At 41.0% G+C, this 27658-nt stretch overlaps 1 protein-coding gene across 2 annotated transcripts in view; it reads left to right on the forward strand.

Moving 5' to 3' along the window:
* XRCC4 (X-ray repair cross complementing 4) overlaps positions 1-27062 on the forward strand; it is a 156907-nt gene extending 129845 nt beyond the window's left edge. For both annotated transcript variants that reach the window (XM_086770686.1, XM_086770688.1), the window contains exon 7: positions 26211-27062. In XM_086770686.1, the coding sequence (XP_086626812.1) occupies positions 26211-26319 (109 nt within the window). In that variant the 3' untranslated portion in view covers positions 26320-27062. The remainder of the gene's footprint in view (positions 1-26210) is intronic.
* The last annotated feature ends 596 nt before the right edge of the window (positions 27063-27658 follow it).

The following is a 27658-nucleotide window of genomic DNA, read 5'->3' on the forward strand; positions in this document are numbered from 1 at the left end:
ATTTGTTGCAGTGACACCTGCTGCCCTTGTAACGGTTAAATGTATGTGAGTACATAGAACCCACTTTGCAAAAATTTATAACTCCACTGTAAAAATTTTATTCTGTGCTGAAACTTGGCATACCTAGTCCTTTTTGACTAGAAACAAATTATTCTTTAAAAAATGTGGTGGGGGGAAGCTGGTCATTCATAAGAGCTTACTGTGAGTAAAAGCAAACTGATTTTACTGACATATTTATCTGTTTATGCCTCTGTAAGTTGGAATATGAGCAGAATGAAGTAGTGCATTTTTTCACTTTTTATGTCTTTAAGTCTCAGTTCAAGCTTCTGCATAGGTCACTGGTGTAAATGGATCTGATTTTCCTTTTCCCGGTTCTGAGTGTTTCTCTCTGTCACAGCCACTCACCAGACAGTTTGACGAAAGATTGCTCAGCCGTTTTCAAGCAAGGATCCCAGCTGGTTTTCAGCCAGAGAACAAGCGTTCCTGGATTAAATGTTGGAAAGTTATTGTAAGTCTATCCCAATTTCTAGGTCTTTTAAACCTGCTGCTTGTGGAAACAGCAACAGGTACTTCTCTTTCATGTTAGGCTTGGCTTTTTTAGTAAATATTTCCCACAGTACAGATAGTAGGAGGCAGCCGTTACCTGGGAAGACAGTCACTACTGATAGGTACATTTGTTTTATGTAGCATTATCACTATTTTTTAAATGACTATGAGTTTTCCAGAATGTTTGCTGAGGATGCTATAGTCACCTCAAGCATATTTTTTTTACATAAATCCATTGCAATCCAACTGTGGTAGTCCTTATTGTCTTTGTAGTTATCTTCTATTACAAAAAGTAGTATAAATAAAAATTGTTTGGGCGTTTTGTCTGTGTAATCATAAGAATACAGGATTTTTTTTCCAAAATTGCATTGTCATACTTTATGTACTTTGTGCCAGGAAACAAAATCTGAAACAATTTTAACACACTAAAATGCATGGAGGTTAATATTCAAATAAAAGTGATGTTTCAATGTGCAGAAAATAAGGTAGGTTGAAATTCTACAATCAAGTTAACAGAGTGAAACTACAACAAAGTATACTGTACTGCTGAAATAAACTGTCAGTACCTGATAAAGTATCTCCTTTTCCTTTACATTTTGTTGATTCAACTTAAGTTTCCCTCGTGTCTGTGCAGACTGTCCTGGTTTCGTGATGTTACATGAATTTTATGACCACTCTGTAACTGCGAGGGGATGCCTTTGCAACCCGGTGAGCCGCGTTTTGTCTTCGGGACTGTAGCTGACCGTGCAGATCTCTGGAGGGCAAACATTGTCACGAACCTGCTTCTCCTCCTTGAACGTGACTGACATACTACTAATGTACAGCTTCATCTTCGTGGTAATTCAGTAACTAGCAACCGCACCAGCTTTGGCGACTGTTTATCCAGAGTCTAGACATTTTATATGAGTTTCGGGCTCCCTTCTGTGTTTTATAAGGGAGACAAATACACCTTTCTTGGTCTTGTGGTAGCATGACGGGTGCGTGCCGTTCTGCCTAAACAATCTCCAAAATAAGCAATCTGCTGGAGGTTTGTCTGAAACTATGGTTTAGCAAGTACGACACAGGTGTATCAGCCTCCACCTGTGGAAAGGAATAGTGGGAACAGACCTAGCACCCAGTAACTCAGCATCACCACACAGAGTTCAAGAAACATAAGCTGTCGTACACAAACGTGAGGGGGTTGGATAGAATGGCTTTCTTCTAGTCTTCAAGAAGATTAAGTCCTGTATTTTCTCTTTTGGTCTGAATTTTGGAGAGTTCAGAAAATGAGGGAATATGGTAAAATGCCTCATAACATGACCCGTAGTAAATAGGTTTGTAAGGAAAAAAATACAGTTGAAAGTGAAGATGTGCCATCCACCTACCTTTGAAGTGAGGCTTGCAGAAAATTTCTCACAGAGCTTCCTGAGTCAAAAGTTGGTAGACTCAAAAAAACCCCTGAGCTAAAAGGTAGGCCAATCCTGGAAGGTGCTGATAATGCAGATCCACATGAAATAGAACATGTAAATACAAATTTAACCCTCAAATCTCTGAATAATTCCATTGACTTCTACAGGAAGTGATTTGTTGGACCGGGACCAAGAGTGCAGCATTTTGGAAGAACAAACCTCGCCAACCTATTTAATGCCTGTTTTAACAAATTATCTGGGTCAGTTTCCTTCCTTTGTCTCCCCAGCGCTCATCGGCCCCTTGGGCGCATGCTTTGTGTTATAAACCCACAGACTATGAACTGTGAGTCCCTGAGGGCACCGCGAGACATCAGCTCCCATGGTGAGAATGGATGCTGCACAATATCGTCTGCAATAACAGCAGTCTTTGTAATTACCTGTAGTTTAAAGGTGCTAAACTGTACAGAAATATTTTGCTTTTTTTTTTTTGTAGAATAGAGCATTTGAAAAGATACACATTAAACTCAAACTTGTTAAATGCTAGGTAGCAAAAGTACAGGAGTTTTTTTTTTATTTTTTGAATAATTAATACCGAGGCTGCCTAAACTTACCAAACATCATTTCATTCAGTATTGAGCAATTCTCTGCACCAGATGTTGCTAGGCAGCCAATAATTCAGTAAGACAGTGTTTATACAGTGAAAATCGGTGTAAAATACATATGCAAAATTGCAAACTGGACTAAGTTTCTGTTTACATTAAATACATAAACAACAGAGTGGTGTGAGCCCTATTTTGTGCGTGTAACACATACAGTGCATGCCCCAGCTCTTATGTGTGCATAGCCTACACATAAATATTTCCCATTAATGTATTCAGTTAGTAATGCTTTTTAGGAAATCAAGTGCCCATGACCAAGGACTCTGCATAAAGTGTGTTGATGTGAAGTTTATGTGACAATAGTAATGGAGCATATTTCCCATTACAGATAAGGATACTTAATATTTATGTAGTGCTTTCCATTTTAAAAGCATTTTAGAAACATTAATTAGTGCAAGCCTATCAAGGGAAAAATAATCTGAGATACAGATTCCTGTGAGTGGGAAAAACCTTGGAGAGCAGTAATGCCAAAAGAGACTTAGCAGCAGTAGCTGACAGCAAATTACGCATGAATTTAGAATACTGATTTGACAGCAATAAAGACCAATTCAATTTCAGTCTAATAAGCAGAGGTCTCCTGTCACTCGGGATGCTGAGGTCTTGTTAGCAGAAAGATATTGACGGCTGGAGAGATGGAGAGAAGAAGAGCATACACAGGAAAGGTACTTGGAGCCTAGAGTTGAAAGGAATGGTTTTTAGGTTAAATACATACAGGCTGGCTAAAGGACAACAAAGGAAACATTTGATAACTCTTCAAGGGTATCAACACAAAGCAGGAAGTGTAATATGAGAAATGGGATTAAGAAAGATGGCTTGAAATGAAAAAGAGCTTTTGGACAATATATTAAGAAATTGTCAGTCATATCTGTTGGCTTGCAAAATAATATTTCTAGAGAAAATTGAAGCAGCATCTCTTGCTTTATTTAAAACTGCCCTGCAGAGTTCTTCTGTAGCAGGAAATAGATTCGTTTGACAGACTCCACAGAGCTTGTTTCTCTTCACAGTCCTTTATAAGGAATTACAGGTAAATAAAGACACCTCATCTAATACTATATTCTGGAAAACCAATGTAAATATAGAAATTAATTAGACTGTGCATGGACGAAAGTCAGTACAACCCTAGATATGTAAACAGAGATAGATGCAAGCACTGAAGTCTGGCAGATCTCTCTTTTAGTTGTCAGGGCATCCCGCCTCCTTGTCATGCACCTTGTTTTCTTAGAAATGATGTAAGTAAAAGGTGTGTTCTCCATTGATGTTACCTTGTTTTCCCTGTCTGTGCTTCTTGCAGTCGTGCTTTAATGCTTTGAGATCAGATGAGCTGAACATGATATAAGTTGATCTTTCATTAAGGGTATCAAAGCGCCCAGTTCAGGGGATACTTATTTTGCTGAGTGGTGTCCCCGTCTGTATTGAGTAGTTTCTGCTGAAATGAGTTACTGTGGCTGAAAACCTCATCTTTGATCTTTGTAGAAAGAACCTTGCAGTATTTTCAGTACATAGTTCACATGGAGAGAGTATGGATATGTCCCTCCTCTTTAAAATCCTACTTAAAAGTAGATTTTTTTTCAGTTTCAACCGTAGCATTTCGTAGCATGTATGCATCTTTTGTAAGATCAGCACAACTGAGTGTATTTTTGTAAGTCTGCTTATGTCTGTTAATATGAGCATTTTGTTGAATTCAGGTTTTTAGCCAAATCCTCCATGGTGAGGTTTCTCTTGGTCGCTCTCTTGCATTACACACTGACGGTAGCCAGCCAGGTGAAGCCCGGGGTCTTTACTTTTAGGGATGCAGGAGCTGGAGAAGCATGAGGTCTCCAGGGGCAGAGAACATGCTGTTCCAGATTATAAGGGTATATGTAAGTCTGGCTGGCACTGGTAGCTGGGCACAGATGGAACCCTGTCGTAGTCCTTACGTTCAGATGCCCGTTTAAAGCCACTGGTCAGATCCACGTGGCTGGCATACAGTAGGACAGCCTACTCCTTGTCCCTGCCAGATCCTGCAGAACTACTGTGCTTCTGTATATTCATCCTTCCGTTCAATTTAATATTTTTTTTTCTGATCCCTTTTGTGTTCTCAAATCATCAGTTAGAGCCATGGTGTTCCTTGTTTCTCTAGACTGAGTAGAAGTGCGTTCTCTGCATATTTGGGGGAGTTTCACCTTTTGGAATCTTACTACCAGGAGCATTGTTTTCAGTAGGATGATAGCCAAGTTCAGACTAGTGGAATGAGAATCCATCCAGGATCCCTTCTTTTTCCTTCAGTGCACACAATCCTCATGTGTAGAATTACAGAAAAAAAAAAAGCTTGAAGCCTCTGAGGCCTCAGGCAGCTTGAAGCGAGTGGTCTCAGAAGAGGCTATAAGTTTGAGACCTGTTAGTGTGAGGGACCCCACTGACAACAGTCAAGAAGGAAGAATAATACACTTTTAGAAAAGAAGAAAAAGAGCAAATTTTTTATCTATCCAGTACAGAAAAGAAAAAAAAAATTAAAAAAACGTACCAAACAAAACAACTACATTTCTGCTGAGACATACTCTGTTCTGCAGAACACTTATTTTTTCATACTTTCCCCCCAGTTATGGGTTAGGGACATTGCTCAGCGAGATGCTTGAAGGCAAAGCCTTGTCAGAATTCACAGGGGATGTTGTTTTGCAATTGTTATCTGGTGTTGCCTGAATTTCTCCTGGAGATGTGACTTCACTGGAAAGTGACTAAAGATTCTTTCCTTTCTGAAGTTCCTTCTGTGAAAGCTGTGGCTGGTGACAGCAAAAAAGTCTTTAGGTTCATCCATTTAAACCTCACTCGTGCCAACATAAGTGCAAGTTTGTGCTTTGGCTGCTTCCAATGATTTTAACAATGCATCAACAGGATGTAAAGTGGAAAATAACAATGAAAACCTAGTGCTGTTTGCATTGCTACATACATTATTACCTTCGTGTTTTGCTCTGTAGGTTAAATTAAGTCCTTATCTTTTGAATGAGTGGTTTTCTTTCAGCTTAAAATGTTATTTCATCTCTAATGCCTGTGGCTAAATGCACAAGAAATTTAATGGTAAGTTTGACGTAACAGTAAATTCCTTACACTCATTTGATAATCCCTAACAGACTCTATAGGAGCTTTCCTTCACTTAATTGTAAAATCCATTACACATATATTTCGTTATCTAGAAAAGATATGCTATATGGTTGATTTCCAAAGTTTAAGGCTTCAGGGACAGAAGTTAAATTTTCAAAACGTTCCTACTTTTTCTAATACCCTTAAGAAAGTGCTTTGTCTTATTACTTGGCTAATTTCCTTGAAATGTTGAATTGTGGAATGAGGTTTTGTTTAAACAGCTCCAGACCATGCAAGCATTGTGTTAATGCACATGATTTTAGGAGGAGTAAACTATGTTCCAGTAAAAATATGGCAATAAAATTTGCAACCTATGATTCTTCTTTGATCATTTAGATTCTTTGGGATTTAATTCCCAGCATTGCAAATTGGGTCGGTAATTGATAGTTCGTTGTACTGGCATATAATTCATGTTTTTTTGCAAAACCACAGCAGAGGCATGACTGCCTCCTGGCTAGGGTGAAAGGAACGATTAGGCAACAGGAACTTTGGATCACTGAACTGCTTCTTCATGCTGGGCTCTCACACTCTTGGCAGGGTCCAAAGTCAGAGGAGTTTGTAATCCTAGCTCAACTATCTGTGCACCAACAGTAAGGGGCTAGGATGTAGAAAGCATTATCAAAGGGGAGGACAGTAGAAAATTAGGTGTGTGGGCCAAAACCAGAAGGAATAGGGAAAGAGGTTTGCTCATTCACAGGAATCCTTCTAAAATCAGTCGATCGATTATTTCATGTGAGGTGCTGAAAAATTAATGCTGATGCAGACCAACGGCTTTGGATTTCAACATGGAGAGCGTGGATGGAAAGGAGGTGAAACTGCTTGGTCCTCAGACCTGTGGTAAACGCCGGGCACAGATCTGAAGGTGTTTCCTTCCCGTTGCTGCCCGCCGTGTTTGTCGTCACCCACGCACCGCACAGAGGATGTGTGTGGGGAGGGGAAACCAGCAGTGGAGCGTTGTTGAATAGATCCTAATTGTTCTGTGAAATGCATCTATAAAAAATCAAGCCGTAGGAAATATAACCAACGTGATACCTTTATGGAAAATTAACGCCAACTAATCCAAGCGAGTTTAAAACATGATCTGTCTTTATTTCAATGGTGATCTCCTGAATCAAAAGCCTGTGTTTCTTACAATGTCATCAGTACAATAAGACACTATTTACTAGTCTAAGGAAGCAGTTGCGTCTTTAGAATGAGTTTTTTGTATGAGAAATCTGCCACAGTCGCATTAAAGTGTTATTCCATAGAGCTGAAAATGAAGAAATAGTTTATGGTTCAAATCAAATCTAGTAAATCCCAACCTGGAATTACTCACCATTAGCTGTGTGTGTGAATGTCATTTTCCAAAATCAATTTTGTCATTTTGGATTATTTTCTGTGCACTATATGTCACAAGTGTTTTATCATGACAGAAACCAATATACACTCCTCTCTGTTCTAAAATTAACCGTTTCAGTTGAAAAATAGCACGTAGGCTGTGATAAACATATGCAAAGGTTTTTAATGTGTCTTTTGTTGAGGTAACTGCAGTTCTCTTGGACATTTCCATTGCACTTAAAGCCATGGCTGTCCAGATCAGAGGACTTGCTCCAATTAATATTTGTTGAATGCTCCTTTAACATACAAATATGTGGAGAAAGGCATGTTTTATCATTTGGTTTTATTAGATTTTTTTAGTAAGTTTCCAGCAGCACAGAAATTCAAGTGGTTAATGTACTGGAACAATCAGCTTTAAGTAAAAGATTGTCTCAGAAACAGCTTTTTATTCACCTTGCAGTTATTGGTTTAATATTTACCTCTAGACTCTCTGTAGTGTATTCACCCAGAAATAGGAGTTCAACCGTATGACAGAAACTGAAAAAGCTGAGAATAAAGAGTGTCCTCTCACAGCAGCAAATAGAACGACTCGTCTGTTCCCTTCTCTGACTAGACTCTTCAAAAGCAAATTTAAGTTGGTGCTTACTACCTGTGTTTTTTGTCTGGCAAACACGAAATAAATATCTGTCTTTCCTTCATGTGTTAGATGGTTCCCACTATCCAGTGATGTATCTGGTCTATTTTAAAGGCAACTGTTACTGGGGCTCTGTTCTGTGACGAGGAGGACACTTTTAAAAGCCTGGATGCAAAAGAGGGTATAAACTGCATTTCACTGTTTGAAAATGACAAATTAAAAGCTCTAAACATTCATTTTACCTGGCAATGGTTAGTGGCTGTTACATTCTTCCAGAGTGACTTCAGACCCACCGAGATACACACCTGAGTGGCAGAAGAGGCAAGGGGGGCTGATATTCGGTACCGGTAACAACTTCAGTGCTTCACCAAGACGCATGTGCTTCATCAAATGAAGCCGTGTGTGGGGTTTTTTGTCTCTCCCCTGCAGGTCAAACCACGTCTGTCCCAGGTGCAGTATGTTGCAATGTTCATTAATATTGGATGTAAGACTTACGCTGAACAGTGCCACATACCATTCTGGTTTGTAAGCCTTTTTTTAACGTCTCTTCCCAAAAATTAGAGATTTAAATTTGAGGGAGACATAACGACTTTCTGACAAGGTATGTGGTTTAGTCTCTAAAATAGTCATGTCTGAGAAAGAGCAGAATACCAGTGGTGGCAGGAACATTGCACAACAAATTTCAGGAAGGGCATTGAAGTTTGCTAGCCATTTTATCTGTCACAAATAGGAAAAATGCTATGTGTGGGCGAGTATAATTAAGTCATTGGTTTATAAACCCAAAGCCCTAGTTTCCCAATAGTGCTTAAAATTAACATGGATGTATATTTAATATGTATCTTTGATTTGGCTGGAAAACATATCCAGAAAATTCCCAACTGGCTATACATATAAATAGCTTCATAGACATAGATTATTCTGACGAGCGTTGGCAAGAGCATATCCTCATGAAATTTGCTCAACGGCCTCCAGTTTCAAATACCATGAGATTGTTGGGCTTTAAAGTACACCCCTGGTGCTACAGAGCTCCCTGAATAGCTGTCATGTAGGGAACAAGTTCAGGGGTCTGTGGACCGCAGTTATTGCCTTGGACTTCTTGTGAAGATTGCAAGATGTGATGACTGCTGGAGCCCAGAGGCTGCAACGGTGGCTGAGCAGTTACTTAGCAAACTGGCTTCAAGATATGTTGGAAGAATCTGTTTCCAAATCTCCTGTTTAAGGTTTTTTAATTTTTCCCTTGAATGGTAGGGTTGGAATCTGGCCTTGCAAAATAGTCGTTAATGCAGCACGCATTACTTATCACTGTGGTTTTTTGCAATAATAACAGTCTTACCAGGACTCTTCCCTGTATGATTTTTCCCAGTAGCCTTTTCAACAGACACACTGATAAATCTTTGAGCTAGAGTTGCCATACTCCTTGCTGGGTGTGTTTATTCCTAGGATTGGGTCTTTGATGTTTCTTTTTTTTCAGAAGATTCTCTTAATTTCCTATAGCACAAAGGAGCACTATTAGCACATTAACTCAGCAAATCCTTTAGTGATTCTGGGACTCGCTTCTCCATTAAGGGAATTCACATTTGAAAAGGGTAGCAGTACATCATCTATTCAAGGTTCTGCTGGAGTGTGGTGTACATAACCTTTGAAGACTGTTCCTGCCACCAAAAAGCTGCCTATTCTCTAGCTGGCCCAAATCCAGCTCCTCAGGATTTGGACCCATACTGGCTTTACACCAGCCAGCTACTGTGTTCCTGTTCCCGTCAGAGGCAGCACCTGGATTTTGCCAGTTGGACTGCTGGACGATGAGGGTGGAAGCAATAAATGAAATGCATGGAGAGGCACGGTGGGAAAATAGGTGGTTTTGGCACTCGTTTGGGACAAGCTGCGTAAGCCACCACAGCTTAGACACATATGTGCAATGTGACTATTCTAAACCTGTGCCAATAACAACTCGCTTTGCTACATAGCATGACATCTACTCACCTCTCTCCAGCAGCCACCTTCAGTCTACCAGAGACAGCCTCTCTATAAATGTGATTTTTGTCCAAACTTGTGTTGCTTTGAGTGGTCCTCAGGAGACCCTTACATTTGTCTCCCTCAGCCAGGCTTGTAACACATCAGTTTTTAATCTTCATACATATTAACATTGAAGTAGGGATGGGTGTGATGTCGCTGGTGCAGGCAAACCCGAACAGAGCCCCTGGAGCAACCAGGTGCCATTTTGTGGTGACGCAGAGCTGCGTTCTGGTGCTGTCTCCTAGTAAGCCTTGAGGTGCCACGGTAGAAAGCGTCCCATGGGTCTCCTAAGGGGCTTGTGTGCCTCTGTGGCTGCTTTTGTCTTGTCCAGGTTATGAGATGGATAGGGGGGAGCCCCGAAGCCTGTTCACTCAACAATGCAATACTGCACAGGATAATTTTTCCTTTTTTTTAAAAAAGCGTTTTAGCAGTACAGTGTTTCCTCAGCTTAAAGCCAGTCAGCTCTGGTGAGGCAAGACCGTATCTGTGAGGGAATTTGAATCACCTGGGGTTTTTGCTTTAGAGAGAATCGTCTTTGGATTCATTATTCCCGTTATTGATTTAATTCTGGCTGTTCGCCTCGTATTGATCTGGACTGCTCACCAGAGGCAGTTTCACTAGAGTTTTTGTCTTTTCAGACAACAATTAAAAGAAAAAAACCCACACCTTTGAATTAAACATCATCTGTAAGAAGTGCTTTCTAGGAATGGCTAGTTTTATCACACTTCTGCTGTCTAATTTGTGATTGCTGACATGTAATAAGCACACAGGAGTGGTGAGGATGAATGACTCCATATGATAAAGTAGTAACTTTCCTTCCTCTGCCCCTGCCCTCAAGGCTTCATTCCTTTTTTGATCCAAACTTCAAAGGAATTGTCCAGAGTGTTCATGTTATACCATTTTTCATCCCCCTCTGTGAAAAAGGGATGGCTGCTTTTTCCCCATCTCGTTTCTGAAAATGGTAATGCAGAAATCTTACATGAGGTAATATCCTTTCATGATTTTCTGCTGTTTAAAGGCTTGAGAAGAACTGGATGGTTTTGATAAGCCTCCAGTCCGATTCCAAGCTTTCTGAATCTGCTCATTTCTGTAATGCTGGGAACAGCTCTAGGATGCTTACAGGAAGCAAAATAGCATCTTACTATACAGATTCTGCCTGGGAGCATGAGTATTTCTTTCTGCCTTGCATTTGCAGCAGCTTTAGTAGTCAAATAAGAGTTTTATTCTTTGTATCTTGTCTATCAAACCTTTCTTCTGCCTGTTGAGCACTTCCTGTAGTGAAGAGAGAGTCAGTTAAATGTGACTGTCTGTTCATTAAACTGTCATGCAGGCAAGAATAGAAGTGGTCTGAGTCCCAACAGCCTCCCTTTCTGTAGGTATAGGCATCTTATCTCTGAGCAGCAAATTACACTGTGCCTGTCATTGCTTTTGTTTTTACTGCATTCTACCCCTTGTGCCTGAGGACAGCTTCGTTTGAATTCATTCCCTAAATAGTCTCCTAGGCTGTCGATTAGCACATTACTTTTTTTGTTGTTGGGATTTTATTTTTGGCTAACAAAGGAAAGTTGGTTTGTTTGTTCATTTTTAAATGCAGCAATTGTCACTACCCAAAGTTATTAATACAGTTTTATCGAAGTCTCAGTTGTTCTTCATATCCTATACTGATTTATTTATAATTTACCCACAGCTCCTCTTTGCTGGAGGCAAGAGGTAATGTAGATGGTATAGATGGCACTCTAACACTTCTAGATCTGGATCCGGGGTTTCCTTTGGCAGTCATTCCTGCCTATCCTATCTCTGCCAGATTTCCATCACATTCTCTGTGTCCCTTATGTGGCCCTGCACTGTGCTCTCTATCACAAAGATTTAATGCACCTGGCCCCACAGTGAAAAAGAAAATCTTATTTCCCTCAGCATAGAATTAAAACACAAATCAAAGTGGAGTATTTCTTCCACTGAAGTTGACTTCATGCATCGTTATTTTTTGCTGTCTGCTCACTGGCTGCTCTGCAAGCAGTTCAGCTCCAGTTCAGGTTCACCGTTGACTGACAGTTCTTCTTTCATGGAATATTTGAAACAAACAGATAAAGTAATCTGTATTCTGTGAGAGATCTGCCTCTTGGTGCGTTCAGTCATCATTCAGGATTATATTTTCACCATCAGGGAGCTTCAGCTAAGCAGCTGAAAACTGAGTCGATGTATGGAGTTCAGGGTGCACCTGGATGATGCTCGTAGTCGCCTAGTTTAGTTTTAGGTAGTCCTGCAAGGAGCAGAGAGTTGGATTCAATTATCGTAGAATAGTCCAGCCCGGTTTGGGCTGGAAGGGACCTTAAAGATCATCCAGTTCCAACCCTCCTGCCATGGGTAGGGACACCTTCCACTAGACCAGGCCATTCAAAGCCCCGTCCAACCTGGCCTTGAACACTTCCAGGGATCGGGCATCCACAGCTTCTCTGGACAACCTGGTCCAGGTTCCACCACCCTCACAGTAAAGAATTTCTTCCTCATATCTGATCTAAATCTACCCTCTTTTAGTTTAACACCATTACCCCTTGTCCTTTCACAATAGGCCCTACTGAAGAGTCTCTCCCCATCTTTCCTGTAGGCCCCCTTGAGGGACTGGAAGGCCGCTATCAGGTCTCCCAGAGCCTCTTCTTCTCCAGGCTGAACAGCCCCAACTCTCTCAGCCTGTTCTCATAGGAGAGGTGCTCCAGCCCTCTCATCATCTTGGTGGCCTCCTCTGGACTCGATCCAACAGGCCTACATCCTTCTTATGCTGGGGGCTCCAGACCTGAGGGTGTTACTCCAGCTGGGATCTCACAATCCTTATAGGTCCCTTCCAACTGTAGAAATTCTAGGATTCAATGATTCTGTAGACCTGATGGCACTTCCCTGTTGGTGCTGGGTAGCTAACTCCACTGGGCATTAGAGGAAACAGGCATGAGGTGCCCTATTGTCAGTGCCACTGTCCATGCCATACTTGACTTTCATGCAGATAGGATGTAGAATGCACCTTATTTTGGCAGTTCAATTTTTTTTATAACCACAAAGCTTGTGCAACTTGGAAGTGTGTGTGCAGGGCATTAGTATCAGCGCTAGTTTTGCAAGCAGCTGTAGGAAAAACTTTAGGCAGAGTATGTTCTGCTGATAAATGGCAGTATTCAGGCTAAACCTAATGACCCATTATTATTTCATATTATTTCATTGTTGCCTCCAGCATGGAACATGTCTCTAGCCTAGAAAAACAGAAACAATTGATAAAATATAAATGACCACACTTCCTAGAGCCCTGAAATTTCTTGCACCCCATCCCACTCACGGCTCTCTTCATATTTTTTCACTAGTAATATGCAAGACTGCAAGACAGGTCCCTTCCTCAATAATCGCTATGACATGACATTGATTTTACTGGGGCTTTGTATAGTGTTTTGGCGTTCTGCAGTTGAGTGGTCTGTTTCCTTGGTCTTATCGCATTCTCAACAGAAAATGGCTTGCAGTCTTTTTCTTCCAGAATAGAGAAAGCGTAAACTCTAAAGAATTACATTAAGCTTGAAACTTGACAGTTTGACAGGACCAAGCCCTCACTGTAATTGCTTTCATCAGTTCCCACCAGATTTAGAATGAGCTTTTATTACTGTTGCCTGAATATCTTACTACAGTTAGCAACACTGGGTATGAAAAGGTTGAATGGATTCCTCTTCTCATAGCGGCTGGTGGAAAGCTGGTCAATAAATTATATTTAAAAGCCATGTTGGTTATTAAACAGCCACATAGTTAAACAGCCTTCTCAGTTTGCTGCATTGTTCCAAATATCTGTCTTGTATCATGATTTTTGCAGGGATCAATATAAATTATTTTATTATTTCATTAAGGTTTCTTTGAAATGTTCTCATAGTTAAAAAACGTGAATAGAATCAATATGTCAGCCCCTATTAATTTCTGTCTTGATCCTGTTGTGTGCTTTACATTGAGACAGACATTTACAGTGACTGAAATGTACCTGACAGAACAGTGCAGAAGCAATTAACATACAAAGTGAACACACAAATATCCCCATCACAACCTACCCAGTGAGTAGGATGTGTTCTGGGTTTTTTTCCTTGCTTCTGGTTTGTGTCAAAACCTAATAGCACACACAACTAGGGCAGTCTTGTTTGGTTGGTTTTTGTTCTTGTTCTGTCATTAATTTTAAAAGATAAAAATCAATAAGATGGCCGTATACTTTGGACTGCTCTATCACTGGTGAGTCCAGACATGTCTGGGGGGAAAAAAAAAAAAAGCGAATAGGTTAAAAATACAGTCTGCTGCTGGCCTCCTACTAAGTCTTGTGAGGCTGGTGTCGCTGTGTTGTGTACAAAGAACCAGTACACAGCAAAATAAAGCCAGTGGAGAAACACCCATCTTTTATGACCAGACCTCTAATCTTTAACAGGCAAGAGTATGTATGTGTATGTACAATACAGTCAATTGTTACGCCACGTGTTGTTAGTGATGAAGCTCTGTGGAAGATTCGCTGGGGGATTAGGGGGGCTGCGTGCCAGCGGTGTCGTGGAGGAAATCGCAGCTCACCCTGTGCTGTGCTGGAGCAAGCGAAAGCTGGAGCTCGTCGCCCTGCGATGAGTCCTCAGAGCTAAGCAGCTTTGGTAATTCCGTGTGCCGTCGTTTAAAAAGTGCCAGTGAAACTCTGCTTGAAAGAAGTTGGTTTTGTTAAAAGGAGAGATAAGCTAAGCTAAGCTTGAACTGAAAATCCAGGCTTCAGATTGAACTCTGAAAAATTGATTTTCTTCCTCATTCTACCAGAAATGCATTCTGTCTGTCCGCCAGATTTATTGGGAAATGCTTTTCAAACAAGCATTTTTATTTATAGTAATACTTAAAAAACCAAACCAACCAAACAAGCTTTTTAAATGAGTAGGTCTTTAAAATTGTTTGCATCTATTTGTGCTATCGGAACTGCTTGTTCTGGTCATGAGAGTTTATGCCAGGGCTGAGGCAGTTGTGTGCAGCGGTTCAGATGGGAACTCCTCTCTGTCTTGCTGTTTCACTTTCTCTCCCCCTCTCTCTTCTGCAAAGGTACCTATTTCAGACAGAATCAAGATTCAAAATGTTGAAAACTGTCACAATCTTAATTAACAGAAAACAGTGACTTCTCTGTGATCTTGGATTGTAAACCTACTATCGATTCTTATTTTTTCTCTGGAAAGAAGAAATGGAGCTATCAGGGGAGCAGGTGTACTTGAAAAATGAGCATTACTCTTTTGTTATTTCCCAGCACTGTAGCATGGATAAAACCAGACGGATTTCCAGTAAGTGGACCCATTACCAATAACCCAAGATTCAGGTGTAATTCCATTTTCAGTGGTTCATCTGTGTATAGCATGCTGGCTTGTTTCACACAAGCGGCATCTGTTTCACATGTACACCGTGATTATTCTACTCTGATCGACATCCGCCTTCTCCTATTGAAGTCCCAGTTGTCCACCCTCATGGTACTCCCCTGTCTCTTAATGCATTTGTGAGATTAAAAAAATCCTTTAGAGCACTGTGCTGAAGCTCACAAAAAGGCAAACTGTCTAAATGTGTCAGTGGTGCAGCACCAGCACAATTATCAAGCCTCTCTGCGGATTAAAAGTTTATAAATTTTGTGGTTTGAATGCTGGTTTGAACCAGTACAAGAAAACTTTGGTGGAGGTACTTCGCGTTTATACTAATGTATCACAACTGAACGTAAAATCTGGCTTAGGCCAGAACTTAAATAGCTTTGTAAAGAAGATACTTGTACATTGGTATCTAATACATTTTGTTGTGTTTTTCCCCCTTTCCATTGTATTCTATTTTCTGCTGTGTTTTTTCCTATTCCTATGTATTGCCTGTGGAGATCCTTCAAGATTTTGGGAACATTAGACATTTACATGGGCTCAGGGCAGGGCATGGCCATCTTGCGAAGGAGAAAGTTACTGAATGCTACTGCGTACACAGAATTTAACCCTGGCTCAGGAAGCCTCTGATCTGCAAATGTTTGGAGCCTGGAAAAGCAGATTTGAAGATATTCATCAAAGAGCATCTGCTCTTGGCTGCTGTTGGAGAAGGGGTTCTGGGCAAAACTGGGTTGACCCAAGGACAGCTGTTCCCACCTTGTAGACTCCTGGTAAATTACCTTTCTCATTACCTGTTTTAGATTGGCTGACATGGCCTGTTTCTTCATTGCAGCAAGGCACTAATTTCAGCCCAATGCAGGTCACAGTGAACAGAATTGCTGAATTATTTTTAGTTATGCTGCGTGTGAAATTAAACTTGGCAGGTGCCCGTGCCTGGTGCCAAGTAAGACAGGTGCTGAGTAAGACAGGCTTGGCATGTGAAGCATAAGTTGATCTCACCAAGTAAGGGTGGTGAGCACAGGGCATGGCAGCCCAAAGAACTTTGGGTCTATGACAGCAGGGTTGCATGTTCGTGTGGTTGCATTTGTTTGTCTGGTTGGTGGTCGTGATGAGCCTGATAGTCCAGCCTCAGATACCTAAAGTCTATCCAAGACGCTGCTCTTAATTTCCTGATTGACTAAATGTCTCTGAAAGCCTGGAGCCATAGAATCATAGAATCTTTTAGGTTGAAAAAGACCTCTAAGATCATAAAGTACAACTGTCAACCCAACACCACAATGCCTACTAAACCATGTCTTGGACTGCCACATCTACACATTTTTTTAACACTTCCAGGGATGGTGACTCCACCACCTCCCTGGGCAGCCTGTTCCAGTGCCTGACCACTCTTTCAGTAAAGAAGTGTTTCCTAAGATCCAAGCTCAACCTCCCCTGGCACAACGTGACACCATTTCCTCTCATCCTATCACTTGTTACTTGGGCGAAGAGACCAACACCTGCCTACCTACAACCTCCTGTCAGGCAGTTGTAGAGAGCAATGAAGTCTCCCCTCAGCCTCCTCTTCTCCAGACTAAACAATCCCAGTTCCCTCAGCTGTTCCTCATAAGACTTGTTCTCCAGACTGCTCACCAGCTTCGTTGCCCTTCTCTGGATGCGCTCCAGCAACTCAATGTCCTAAGAAGCATCTGGTAGAGGAATTTGTGTATGGGGTCCCTGAAATTGCACCTGTATTTGTAGAAAGGTAGTAATCAGAAAATTCAATCTAAAATAAGGGGTTGATTGCTGTCTTTCAGCTTGCCGTGCTCATTACTTCGTGTTTTGTAACTCCTGTCTGTTGGTTGTCTCGGTTTCTTTCTCAAAACCAAGATGGGTGGCATGCTAATGCAGAGACAGCTCTTGACTGGTTACCGTTCTGGACTCCTATCCCTTCCGCCTTTTGGGACAGATCTGCAGCCATCTCAGCATGGTCACAGCCAGCTGGGGTGTGACCGGTCCTGGTTTAGCACCAGTTAAGTCTTCAACCTTCGTTACCGTAATGCTGGGGGAGGTCCGTGCTTGCAGGAGCAAGCTGAGACTGTCCCTTGATCCTGGTACAACACATACGCAGACTGTTCTGCCAGAAAAGGAAATCTCTGAAATTTAAGGGCTAAAAAATCTTTCTGTGAATTTGACCATTTATGGAAACAAAAAGTAGGGAGGGTCATTAGGAAGAAAAACCCACTTAATATAAGAAATTTTTGTGAAAGAAACGCAGAGGGCCAGTCCGTTCTTTTGGTGAGTTGGGGTTTTGTTGTTTTTGGAGGTAGTACAACCTTTCGTAAAAACCTTACAGTCTAGACTCCTTCGCGGCACTTACCCGGCAAGTAATGACTTGGCTATTTGGTCTATTGTTAACTGCTCCTGGTAAAGTACTTACTGCAGATATTGCTGCTCAGGCAGACACTGCGAGCTCGAATGGACAGGGACCACTTGGGGTTGTGGAGGAGAAAAAAAATACTTTTGAAGGCTGCTATACAGGCTGTCTTACGGCAATTGCATCGTGAGCTGCAGATGATTCCTGCTTCGTATAATAATAGAAAATATCTTTTGAAAGTGGCTTCTTGAATCCACCAAGTAGACATTTTGATAGATTCTCTGAAGAGAAGATTGTTAAAGCACCTTAACCACATGTCCAAAGTAAAAAGAAGTGTTATCAGCGAGTTAAGAAGCTCAGGAGCCAGAGCCAGACTCTTCGGCCCCCCAGCATTTGCCTTGTGCGCCCCAAAGTAAGGAATTGGGCTGGCAATCGGTGGACAAAGCCGACGTCTGTTCTCTACTCGGTGAGGAGGTGTCTCAGGGATGGGTAAGGTGTGATGAAAATGCAGAGTAGAAAAACTTCCATTTTAGCCAGAAAACACTGGCTGTTGCAGTGCCCGGCTCTGTTCTGTCTCAGCTAACTGTACTTATTTTTACTTTTTTCCTTTGTGCTTTCAAAGGGCTGGGTGTGCTGTCCCCCATCTTTTTTTTTTTTCTTTTTTTTTTCTTTTTTTTTTTTGGTAATGCTGTTCAAACATGTTTCAGCTCTCACAGGTGTCACTGTAGGCAGGGATTTGATCTTAAATATCAAAGGTTTGATCTGATTTCAGAAAAGCATGAATTAATTCAGATCTGTGGCTGGGGAGTGGGCAGGAGGAGCACGGGAGAGGCTGAATGGGAGTTAGGAGACAGCAAAAAGGAAAGCACAATTTTCAGTACTAAAACAATTTTATATTCAGTAGAGACCTATTAGTGACCTATTAGAGGGGAGAAAAAAAAAAGCTTGTTATACTTTATCTGCTCTATTTGTAAATTGAAACCTGCTCACAGTTTATTCCATTCACTGCTCCCAGATTTATCAAGAGCTGGCTGCTGCTCTACCTTTCTAAGTGCATTTAGTCGTTAGAAAATACATACATAAGTCATATCCATGTACCGTGCTGATCCAAAGCGGTTTTCTGCAGTAAGACGATTAAAGTGAATGATCCAGAACCTGCTGAGCAGATCTGTGGATAATGGGTAATCTGGGCAGTAATAGGTTTCTGCTGATGCCTGGGTGTACACGTACAAATTGTTCAGCAGGGAAGAATTTGCTTGATTCAGTCATAGGAGTTTTTAAAAGAGCGTTTTTAGGATTATGTCCGTGGATTCTCCTACATCCTTTGGAGAAGAGGATGTTTTTAGCTGTACCTAGTAATTTAGTAAAGACACCAGAGTGCCCTAGTCTAGTATTAAGCGGGAACTTTTAATCATGTGAACACTAATCCATTTTTCTTTAAGAATAATTTTAATTTTTTCGATTTATGAAGTTGTGGGTTTTGTTCTGCAGTAGTCACAAAGGATGGACCTCAGAGAGCTGCAAGCTGGGGCTGTGGTTCAGGAGGCTTTGTAAGCACGTGTGTAACTCTAAGCAAATGCTTAGCTCCTGTTGAAGGTTTTAGGATTTAAACAGCTGCTCAGAGCCTCAGTACTACAAAGGGGTGGAAAAGACATGGATCATCTGAAGCACAATCTAGATTTTAGAGTTGCTTGATTTTCCTCCAGTTAAGCGCTCTTATTTTTGTGATTTGATTCAACATGGTTTTTGCAGTTGTAGCTGCTGCCTGCAAATTTCATATTTTCAGATGGGAAACCCATCCCTCCATGCTCCATGGCTGTGCGACGGCTGCAACAGCCTCCTCGACCCCTTCAACAGATGGAGGAGCACAAGGAGACATTTCCTATGCCAGAAATCGGTTCAGGGACTTTTATTTGCCCCCTTAGGTCTCTGGCTACTGTTTGAGATCGCCCCGAGGGGATAAGAAAGGGTTAGGGGAGAGAAAGCAGCTCCAGGGTCTGACAGCCTGGAAAAGGGTTACGACACAATTTAGCCAGTGCTGGTGTTACATAAATGTATATGTGATAAATAGCGCTTAACAACGATGAGAAATGGCTCCTAGCATTTGCCAATGAATTTGCAACGTACTGGATTTGTGAAAGACCTTGACAAAATTCCTAAACAAACTAAGTTTTCTTTTACGATATACTCCTGTAGTTATGATTAAGAGACTCGTGTTCTTTTCCCAGAGAGGGCAGTGGTGCTAGTGTGTTTCTCAAAGAGAATGTGGTCTAGTTTATTTAAGCAAGAAGCGGTTTAAGTGGAAATGAGCCACAGAAATGCGTGCCACTTGTCTAAACCAAACATGGTTTAGGCTTTTCCTTGTAAGTGACATCTATTATTACATTTTTAAGTAGGTCTTTTGTTAGTAAGCATCTGCAAGTGCGTTTGATCAGATGAAAAGATCCAAGACTGTATTTATATTACTAAACCAGAATGTTCTTTTTAAATAAGGACCTGCACCTATGCCAACTGAAATTAATTGGGAATTTGCAGCTGAACGGATACAAGTCCCTAAAAAAGTAGAATCATAGAGTGGTTTGGCTTGGAAGGGACCTTTAGAGACCATCCAGTCCAGCCCCCCTGCAAGGAGCAGGGACATCTCCAACCAGATCAGGTTGCTCAGAGACCCATCCAGCCTGGCCTTGAACGTTTCTAGGGTTGGGGCCTCCACCACCTTTGTGGGCAACCTGTGCCAGCGTTCTACAACTCGCATTGTAAAAAATTATTTCCCAATATCCAATCTAAATCTATCTCCCTATATATTAAAACCATTACCCCTCATCCTATCACAACAGGCCCTACTGAACAGCCTCTCCCCATCTTTCCTGCAGGCCCCCTTGAGGGACTGGAAGGCCGCTATCAGGTCTCCCCGGAGCCTGCTCTTCTCCAGGCTGAACAGCCCCAACTCTCTCAGCCTGTCCTCATAAGAGAGGTGCTCCAGCCCTTTTGTCATCTTCATGGCCTCCTCTGGACCCTCTCCAACTGGTCAATGTCCTTCTTATGTTGGGGGCTCCTCAGTGTCGCAGATTTGTTTGCGAGTTTGTTCTTGCTGCAATTGCTGTGTCCATTTCTGTGATGTTCAAGGAATTCCCAGTTCACTGTTCTCCCTCTGAAGGATTCCAGGGATATGTAAAGAAAAAAGAAAACTTGCATAAGCATAAATCAAAATTATCCCTCATTTGATACTTTCTAGTTCTAGAGAACAAAGAATGGCGCTTGCAAGAGTTGAAGACAGTGTTTAGCCATTGTCCTGTTTTTTGAAGTTTTGTTTTTTGGGGTTTCGTTTGTTGAGAGAATTCCAGACTTGCCTTCCTCCGCAGCGGTTGCGAATGAACGCAGGTGCAGTTGCAGCTTGGCTTTCAGCCAGAGGTGGAAGCTTGTTAAGGAACATTGATTCCCTGGCTGAACATTAAATTTGTGGTTGCTGCTTTGAAAATATTCTTCATTAACTGCATAATTGAACAAGCTCATTATTATTGCTATCTGTCTGCTGACCTTAACTGAGACTAGACTGTTTGCTTAATACACTGCACACAGGAAGATGCCACACATGGAACGTTCTCTAAGAGGGATGGAGACGGTATTCGTTAAGCTAGAAATTATTATTTTCAGCTATTTCTTTAATATTTTTCTCTAGCCTCTCTGAATTTGTGTTGGGGCAGGGTACAGCTTGGGCTCTGATGATCTCTGACACCACTGCTCTTTTCAGATGATTGAAATTGGCAGAAAAAAATTCAGTTTGTTCACTAACAGTGAAAAGTCGATCAACTGTAATTTGAGATCATGAAGGTGATTGTATCCAGCAAGTTGTTCATGGCTTGCTGGGGTTTACATTTCGCAAGATCAATTAGAAATATACGTGTTCGTTTTCATATTGTTTCTAGGAATAAATGCCAGAGTAGACTGTATCTGGACGTTGAATACCTGTAATACTGCCAGAACCTAAACGAAATTATTAAGTTTCATTTTCCATTTTAAGTAGAATTAAAAAGAAAACTATCTTTATAATTTACTTTGTATTATAGTCACTGTGGCATTTCTGTAGAGGGGAATATCATCATATTTTTAATCTCATGTAGTTTCTATTTAGCCTACTTACATTTTTAATATTCGACTTTATAGAGGTCTGTCTGCACATAGTGTTCTTGATGCATTTATTCACATAAGAGGCTTTTCCACCTCCTCCATTACACCATTTCTTTTTCTTGTCATGGTTGAACTTTCCTTTTTTTGGCCAGTAGCCATAGGCAGTCAGTGTGATGTCTCCCAGGAGCTAACACCACAGGGCATCGGTTATTCAAGGCCAAGGTTTTACGTGTAGCCATGAGCTTCACTCAAAGCTCCTTTCATAATCTTTCCTTAATAACGATGGCTGATGAGTACCGTTCTTCTGAGGGCTTTCGGTGAAGACGGTGTTTATACAGCCAAGACAGCAGATTGATGATAAATCAATGAATCCAAGTTTTTCTCTCAGGGTGGAATAAAAGTACTGTCTCTGGAGCACAAATGTTGCTCTGAGCTTTTGCCCTGTCAGTCGCAATGCGAGCAATTGTTCGTGTTTGAGGTGCCTCACCTTTTTTCCTTTGTTAATCCTGTAATGACTACCAATTCTCTGTTTATGAGCTGCTGCTGCCACCTATTTTTATGATACTGAAGAACGTATATATCAGATCATATCCTCTGTTAATCTCTACTCATGGTATTAAGCCTTCATTTATTTCAGATTAATGACAAAAATGAACCATTAAACCAAGCTAAGGACAGATATACACACTGAGAAATTCATCATTTTCCTAAAACACTGCTACACATCTTCCAGAAGAGCTGACATCTCCTCTCTTAGTAAAATACCAGCTTTTGATTGGAACTGATTATTTTAATTACTAAAAAAAAATCAGGAAAATAATGTAGTGGTCCAAGGACGCAAGTATGCTGCTTAAATTACTTAAGTTTCTTGGGAAGCTTTTATAGCTATGTTCACTTACAACAGTATTTCCCTTTTCCAATCCCTTGAGAGTTGCTCGAGAACAAAAACTTCAGTAAAATCATAACCACAACGTGCTGGGCTGGCTATACAAGCCTAGCTAAGTGCGAGAACCTTTCACCTTTCCAGCAAGAAGTACCTCAAGATGAGCAATTGTGCTGATGTTGCAGCCTCTGACCCGATTTTCCTTCACACTTGTTTGATCTTTTTGACACTAGGAAGCTCTTTTTAATCACATTGTTTGTAGCAGTCATGTAGGAGATCATTTTCTACTTCGTACTCCTTCACAAACATTCTCTCCAAAGGAAGGTGTTGTGTTTTCTCCCAAGCTATGCAAAGCCATCACACTACATGGCTTTGAGTCCTGTGCTGTTTAGTTAAGTACTGAAGTGTTGCGTGTCTTCTGTTTCTTATGGCTCTTACTCAGCTGTGGAAAGAACTATCAAGTAATGTAACCAGTTTCTTCCAAATCTTGGGCCAAAATCTCAGCTGGTGTAAGTCAGCAGAGCTCCACTGACATTATTAGTGCTCCAGTGATTCACACCAGCTGTGGATTTGGTCTTCTGTCTCAATTTATGAAGGGCTTGAACTAAATGTCAGGAAATATGAAATGATCTCTTATAGTCAGCAGTTCTCCAGATGTGTTAATGGAGTTTAAGTTTACCAAAAAGGCAAGACTTCAAAAAGTGATCCAACAGAAGAATAAACTTTCAAGAAGAATGCCTTACTTACAGACTTTTTGGCAAGAGAGAACTATACAACTCGCTGCAATTTAAAGAAATTAACTCAGTGATGCATCAGGATATGGTAATACAGCTTCAGTGAGAATCTCAGATTCAAAATAATTTCACAGCACAAACCAGGCTGTTGGCATTTGGTGAATAATTGCCGTGCAAATAGGAATCATCAAGTCTTAAAACCAAAATTAAGTTGCTTATGAACTTCATGTAAAGAGTGTGGTTGGGTTTATTCACAGAAGCAGTATTACAGCTTTTGGAGATTAAATGAGGACCATGTTGCTACAAGAAGCTTAATAGTTCTCACTGCCTAATGTTAAAACTCAGCAGTGATTTGACTTTTAGATGTGACTGCATGTATGGTGTTGAAAACAGTTATTTTAGCCAATGAGGATGGAATTTTTGGCATTACTTAGGCACTGTGAGACTTACTTTCAAAATCAGAAAATTCTGGGATAGGTGAAACCTCAAAGTCAGTAAATGTGAGGTCCTTCAGTCTTATATGCCTGTTCTTATATGCCTATATGGCATATGAGCATATGCTCTAAAAAAACCTTCCAGTACCTGAAATAGCCTGTGGTGGGACAGAGGTCTTCACAGCCTCATTTATCTGCTGATGTGACCTTTCAGAATTAGTTAAAATGATCAGTGTGTGGCTCCACACTCTGTGATTTACTTACGTTCTCGCTGGAGACAACGCTTTACGTAGACCTAGAAAGGTAAAAGAAAAGGTAAAAGGTAAAACACACTTTCAGTAAGTAAACCTGAGTGTCACACTGTGTTGGGGTATGCTACCCAAATACATAAAAAAAAAAAATTAGCGTACAAATAAGGTGACTGCTAGCAATCAGAACAGCAAGGAGTGATCTGGTCCTGCTGACCAGGGGTCATTATTAAGGGCCTGATTCTGGCACATTTGTTTCACAGTTAGTCGAACTGACTTTTAATGAGACACACATCTGTCCAGATGTCATTGCATACCAAAACAAAACAAAAAAAAAAAGAAATAAATACTTGGGCACAATTTATTCAGACCTGAAGGAAAGCATTTTGGAAGAGATTGCAGAGAGAGCTAGTTAGACTTCCAGACAAAGTAATGATCATTATTTGAATATACCAGTACATTGAATTTAAAGTGGCTTGCAGAACTGGAGTGATGGATAGAGCAGTGAGGAAACCCTTCTTAATACTGGAGAGCTCTTAGGAAGTGACAGCATCCAGAGCTTAGCATTTACTGGGCTTTTGCTGACTCCCCAGAAGCACGAGATGCTCCACCTTGAAATGAAAATCATTCCCCAGGTCCACAAGCAGGAAATATTGTAGTAAGAGCTCTGGACCCCCAAGGGCTATGAGAACCGTGAGAGCCTATGAATCATGCAGTGGCTAGAGTCTTAGGATGCTCCTTGCACTTGAAGATTGCAGTGTTTTATAAAGTCTTCTGCTTCCTAGAAGTTTCTAGGTAGGAGTTCTGGAAAACTGGATTCTGAATATGTTTGAAACCAAATTTAAAAAGAAAAAAAAATATTAATTTCACTAATTATGTTGGCTCTACAACGCCCAGCAGTTGAAGGCAAATGCTTGCATTAGTCTGAAAATTAGGATTGCTTTTGCATGCCTCGTTGCACTAAAGCCTTCATATGGCAGCATTTGAGAGTAACACTTTCCATCACTTCTGTCTAGTTCTTCCCGTCCTGGTGGCTGATGTGTTGGCCTTGGTAATATATGAATTTTTCACCTTCTGTCAGGATTACGCCAGTGGAATATACCTGGGCATGAAGCCATCAGCTCTTACGAAGCTCCAGCCAGTCCAAAATCCTACAATGCAAGCACATCAGATCTGCTCCCTGCTTCCTACACCCATCCCCTACAGCACACTGAGCCAAGATTAAGACGTTATGTCTTATTTTCAAAGCAGCTAGTGATATCACCCCAGAATATCTTGTCACCGAGAACACCCGTATCTGTGGTCGATAATTCTCCTCTTAAAGCTCGCGCAAGTAAAGTTATCTGTGCAGAATTCAAAGATTTTTCATGGATTCAGCCTATACATATAAGATTAGTTGCTACAGGGATCAGAAACTGTTGCAAATGCCATTGCTCTTGGAAACACAAAACACCTTGCCTTCCCAGGCGTAAACACGGAGCTGTCTTTAGCAGAATGTTGTCTCAGAGAGAGAGGAGAAACCGTGAACATGGGTTCTTGGCAAATGCCAGGAGCTCATGTGGCCAAGAGACATTTAACTGATCTGTGTTGATGAGGACAGTCAAAGAAGTGCTGAACAGACTGACTGATGCAGAGTAGCGTGTTATTCAGTGCCGTGGATGTCTGATTCACGCATTAATTTTTCAGGTAGGGCTCTGTGGTGTCCAGCTATCTGAGGGCACCTCAGCATACACATGTCAGTGAATGGTGACTGCTTCTGTTTGCATACATTTATAGCAAATGTAAACATAACATAGGTACAGGGGAAGACCAGGGATTTGAAAGTCCCCAGATACCTGGATTCATGTTATTTTGGAAGGATTTCCTTCATTTGCCTTCATTTTCTTCTGCTCTACTGTTTGGAAACCAGCTTGCACCTTCAGGGCTTGGACCTTTGAGACAACTGATTCTTCCGTGTCAAACTGATGGACAACAGTCACATGCTTAAAAAAATAAAGAGGAAAAAATAAAGAGCAGTTAACAGAGCATCATCCTGTGCAGGAGTAGAAGAGCAGATCCTTTGTATGTTTTCTGCATTTGTTCTGCTGTCCCTGGCTCTCCACGTGGAAATTGTGGGTGAAATGGTCATTCTCAGGGTCCTAAAAATTGTAATGAAATAGCTGAATCCTTGACATTTATAAGCTGAATTTCATCTGTTTGTTTTGCCATTACCATCTCAGCAGGTAATTAGGCCTTTCAAAAAGCGCTTTTCTCTTACATGTAACCTTAACAAAAAGCTCAAAATACACTATTAAATGGTTACCGTGGTGGTGTGTATGTTGGACTTGTTTATATCTGTATCTAACTTTGTTTCAAACCTCTTTGCTTTATACTTCCAGACCTGATCTGGCCTCACAGAAGACATCGGGCAAGCATTCCCTGGATGTGATGTCTCTGGAAACACTGGAAAACACTTGTGAGCCGGAGGACCTCTTTGATGACATCTAGCTATGTGCTGGATGAGAAACTGAGAGACTCATGCTTCTAATAGAGATAGGCTGTAAAAGTGACAGGCTTTGTTTTATAGACACTGAGCCAAAATCTTTTACTCTGAGGTGATATTTGATGACATACTGCTCTAATCCTCTTGCACTGCTCTTGTCCCCATTCTTCACTACGCGGTTGTAGACCCTTGGCCTGCTAGGCTTGATTTGTGGTGGCCTTGAAATCAGTTTAGCCTCTGTGTAGATCTTTTATCATGTGTGTATGGGGAAAGAGAGCACCATCATAGCATTTTTACATCCTAAAAGCAGTCTCTGGCTGCTGATTGTATTCAGGATCAACTGGTTTCCAGATGTCCTCAGAGAATAAGTCAGATGTAAAAAAGATTAAGGCTACCACTGTGCTTGCCTTATATACTGCCCTGTTCTTGAGAAGCTCAGCTTAGATGTGGTCTAGCTAAACCGTCTTCAGCTTTGACTGAGATAGAGCTTCCTAAGCTGTGAGTTTAGAATGGTATCTTCTGACGTGAAGCATCCAAATAAATGTTCTTTCACTTTTTACTTGAAGGTTCCCTGCGACGTTATGCATTATAAGGTATTACTGCTTTTGGGAGTAAAGTGCTTATAAAGCCAATATTGACTCTATTTTAACCTTCTGTAGAAACCTATAGCCTTTAAAATTGTTGGTTTTGATACTTCATCATTTTTCTTAAGGTCATTTCTAAAAAAATAAAATGCATCCTTAAAATACATCGGTTTTGTTTTTACTTGCTTAGACACTCTATGAGTAAAGGGACTAGTTAGCAAAGGGGGTTGATGCATGACGTTTTCCTGCCCAAACCTAATGTCTTCATTTAGATTTAAGGCTTCATCAGAGAAAAAGTTAGCAACATGTATTTACCTTCAGCAGACAAAATTGAGTGTACAGAGCTAAGTATGCAGGTCAGGTTTCTACTTTGCAATTTTAAGAGCCTGAATCAATTCCTGTTTAAGGCAGAGGGAGCCAGCTCTTCTGTCTCAGAAAGGATGTAATCCAACAAGGGTTTTAAACATGTGAGTAATCCCATTGAAGTCGGCAGAACTACGCAACATAGCCCTGCTTCTGTGCTCCAAGGCTTGCAATGGCCTTTGGAAGCTACTTGGTATTTCTGAAACGACACCTTCTTTAGGCCCTGATTCTGCCAACATTGAATCCTATATTTAACTAAAAGTATCCATGTCAGTATTTGCAGGATCAGGACCTCATTAAGAACCTACGTGAGGATCTGGGAATATTATATTTAAGCATTCCTTTCTGAAAAACATGGTCACAGCGTTTTAAATTCACAGAGGGCTTTGGGACGATG

The sequence above is a fragment of the Chlamydotis macqueenii genome, chromosome Z (assembly GCF_036417535.1).
Source record: "Chlamydotis macqueenii isolate bChlMac1 chromosome Z, bChlMac1.mat, whole genome shotgun sequence".
NCBI lineage: Eukaryota > Metazoa > Chordata > Aves > Otidiformes > Otididae > Chlamydotis > Chlamydotis macqueenii.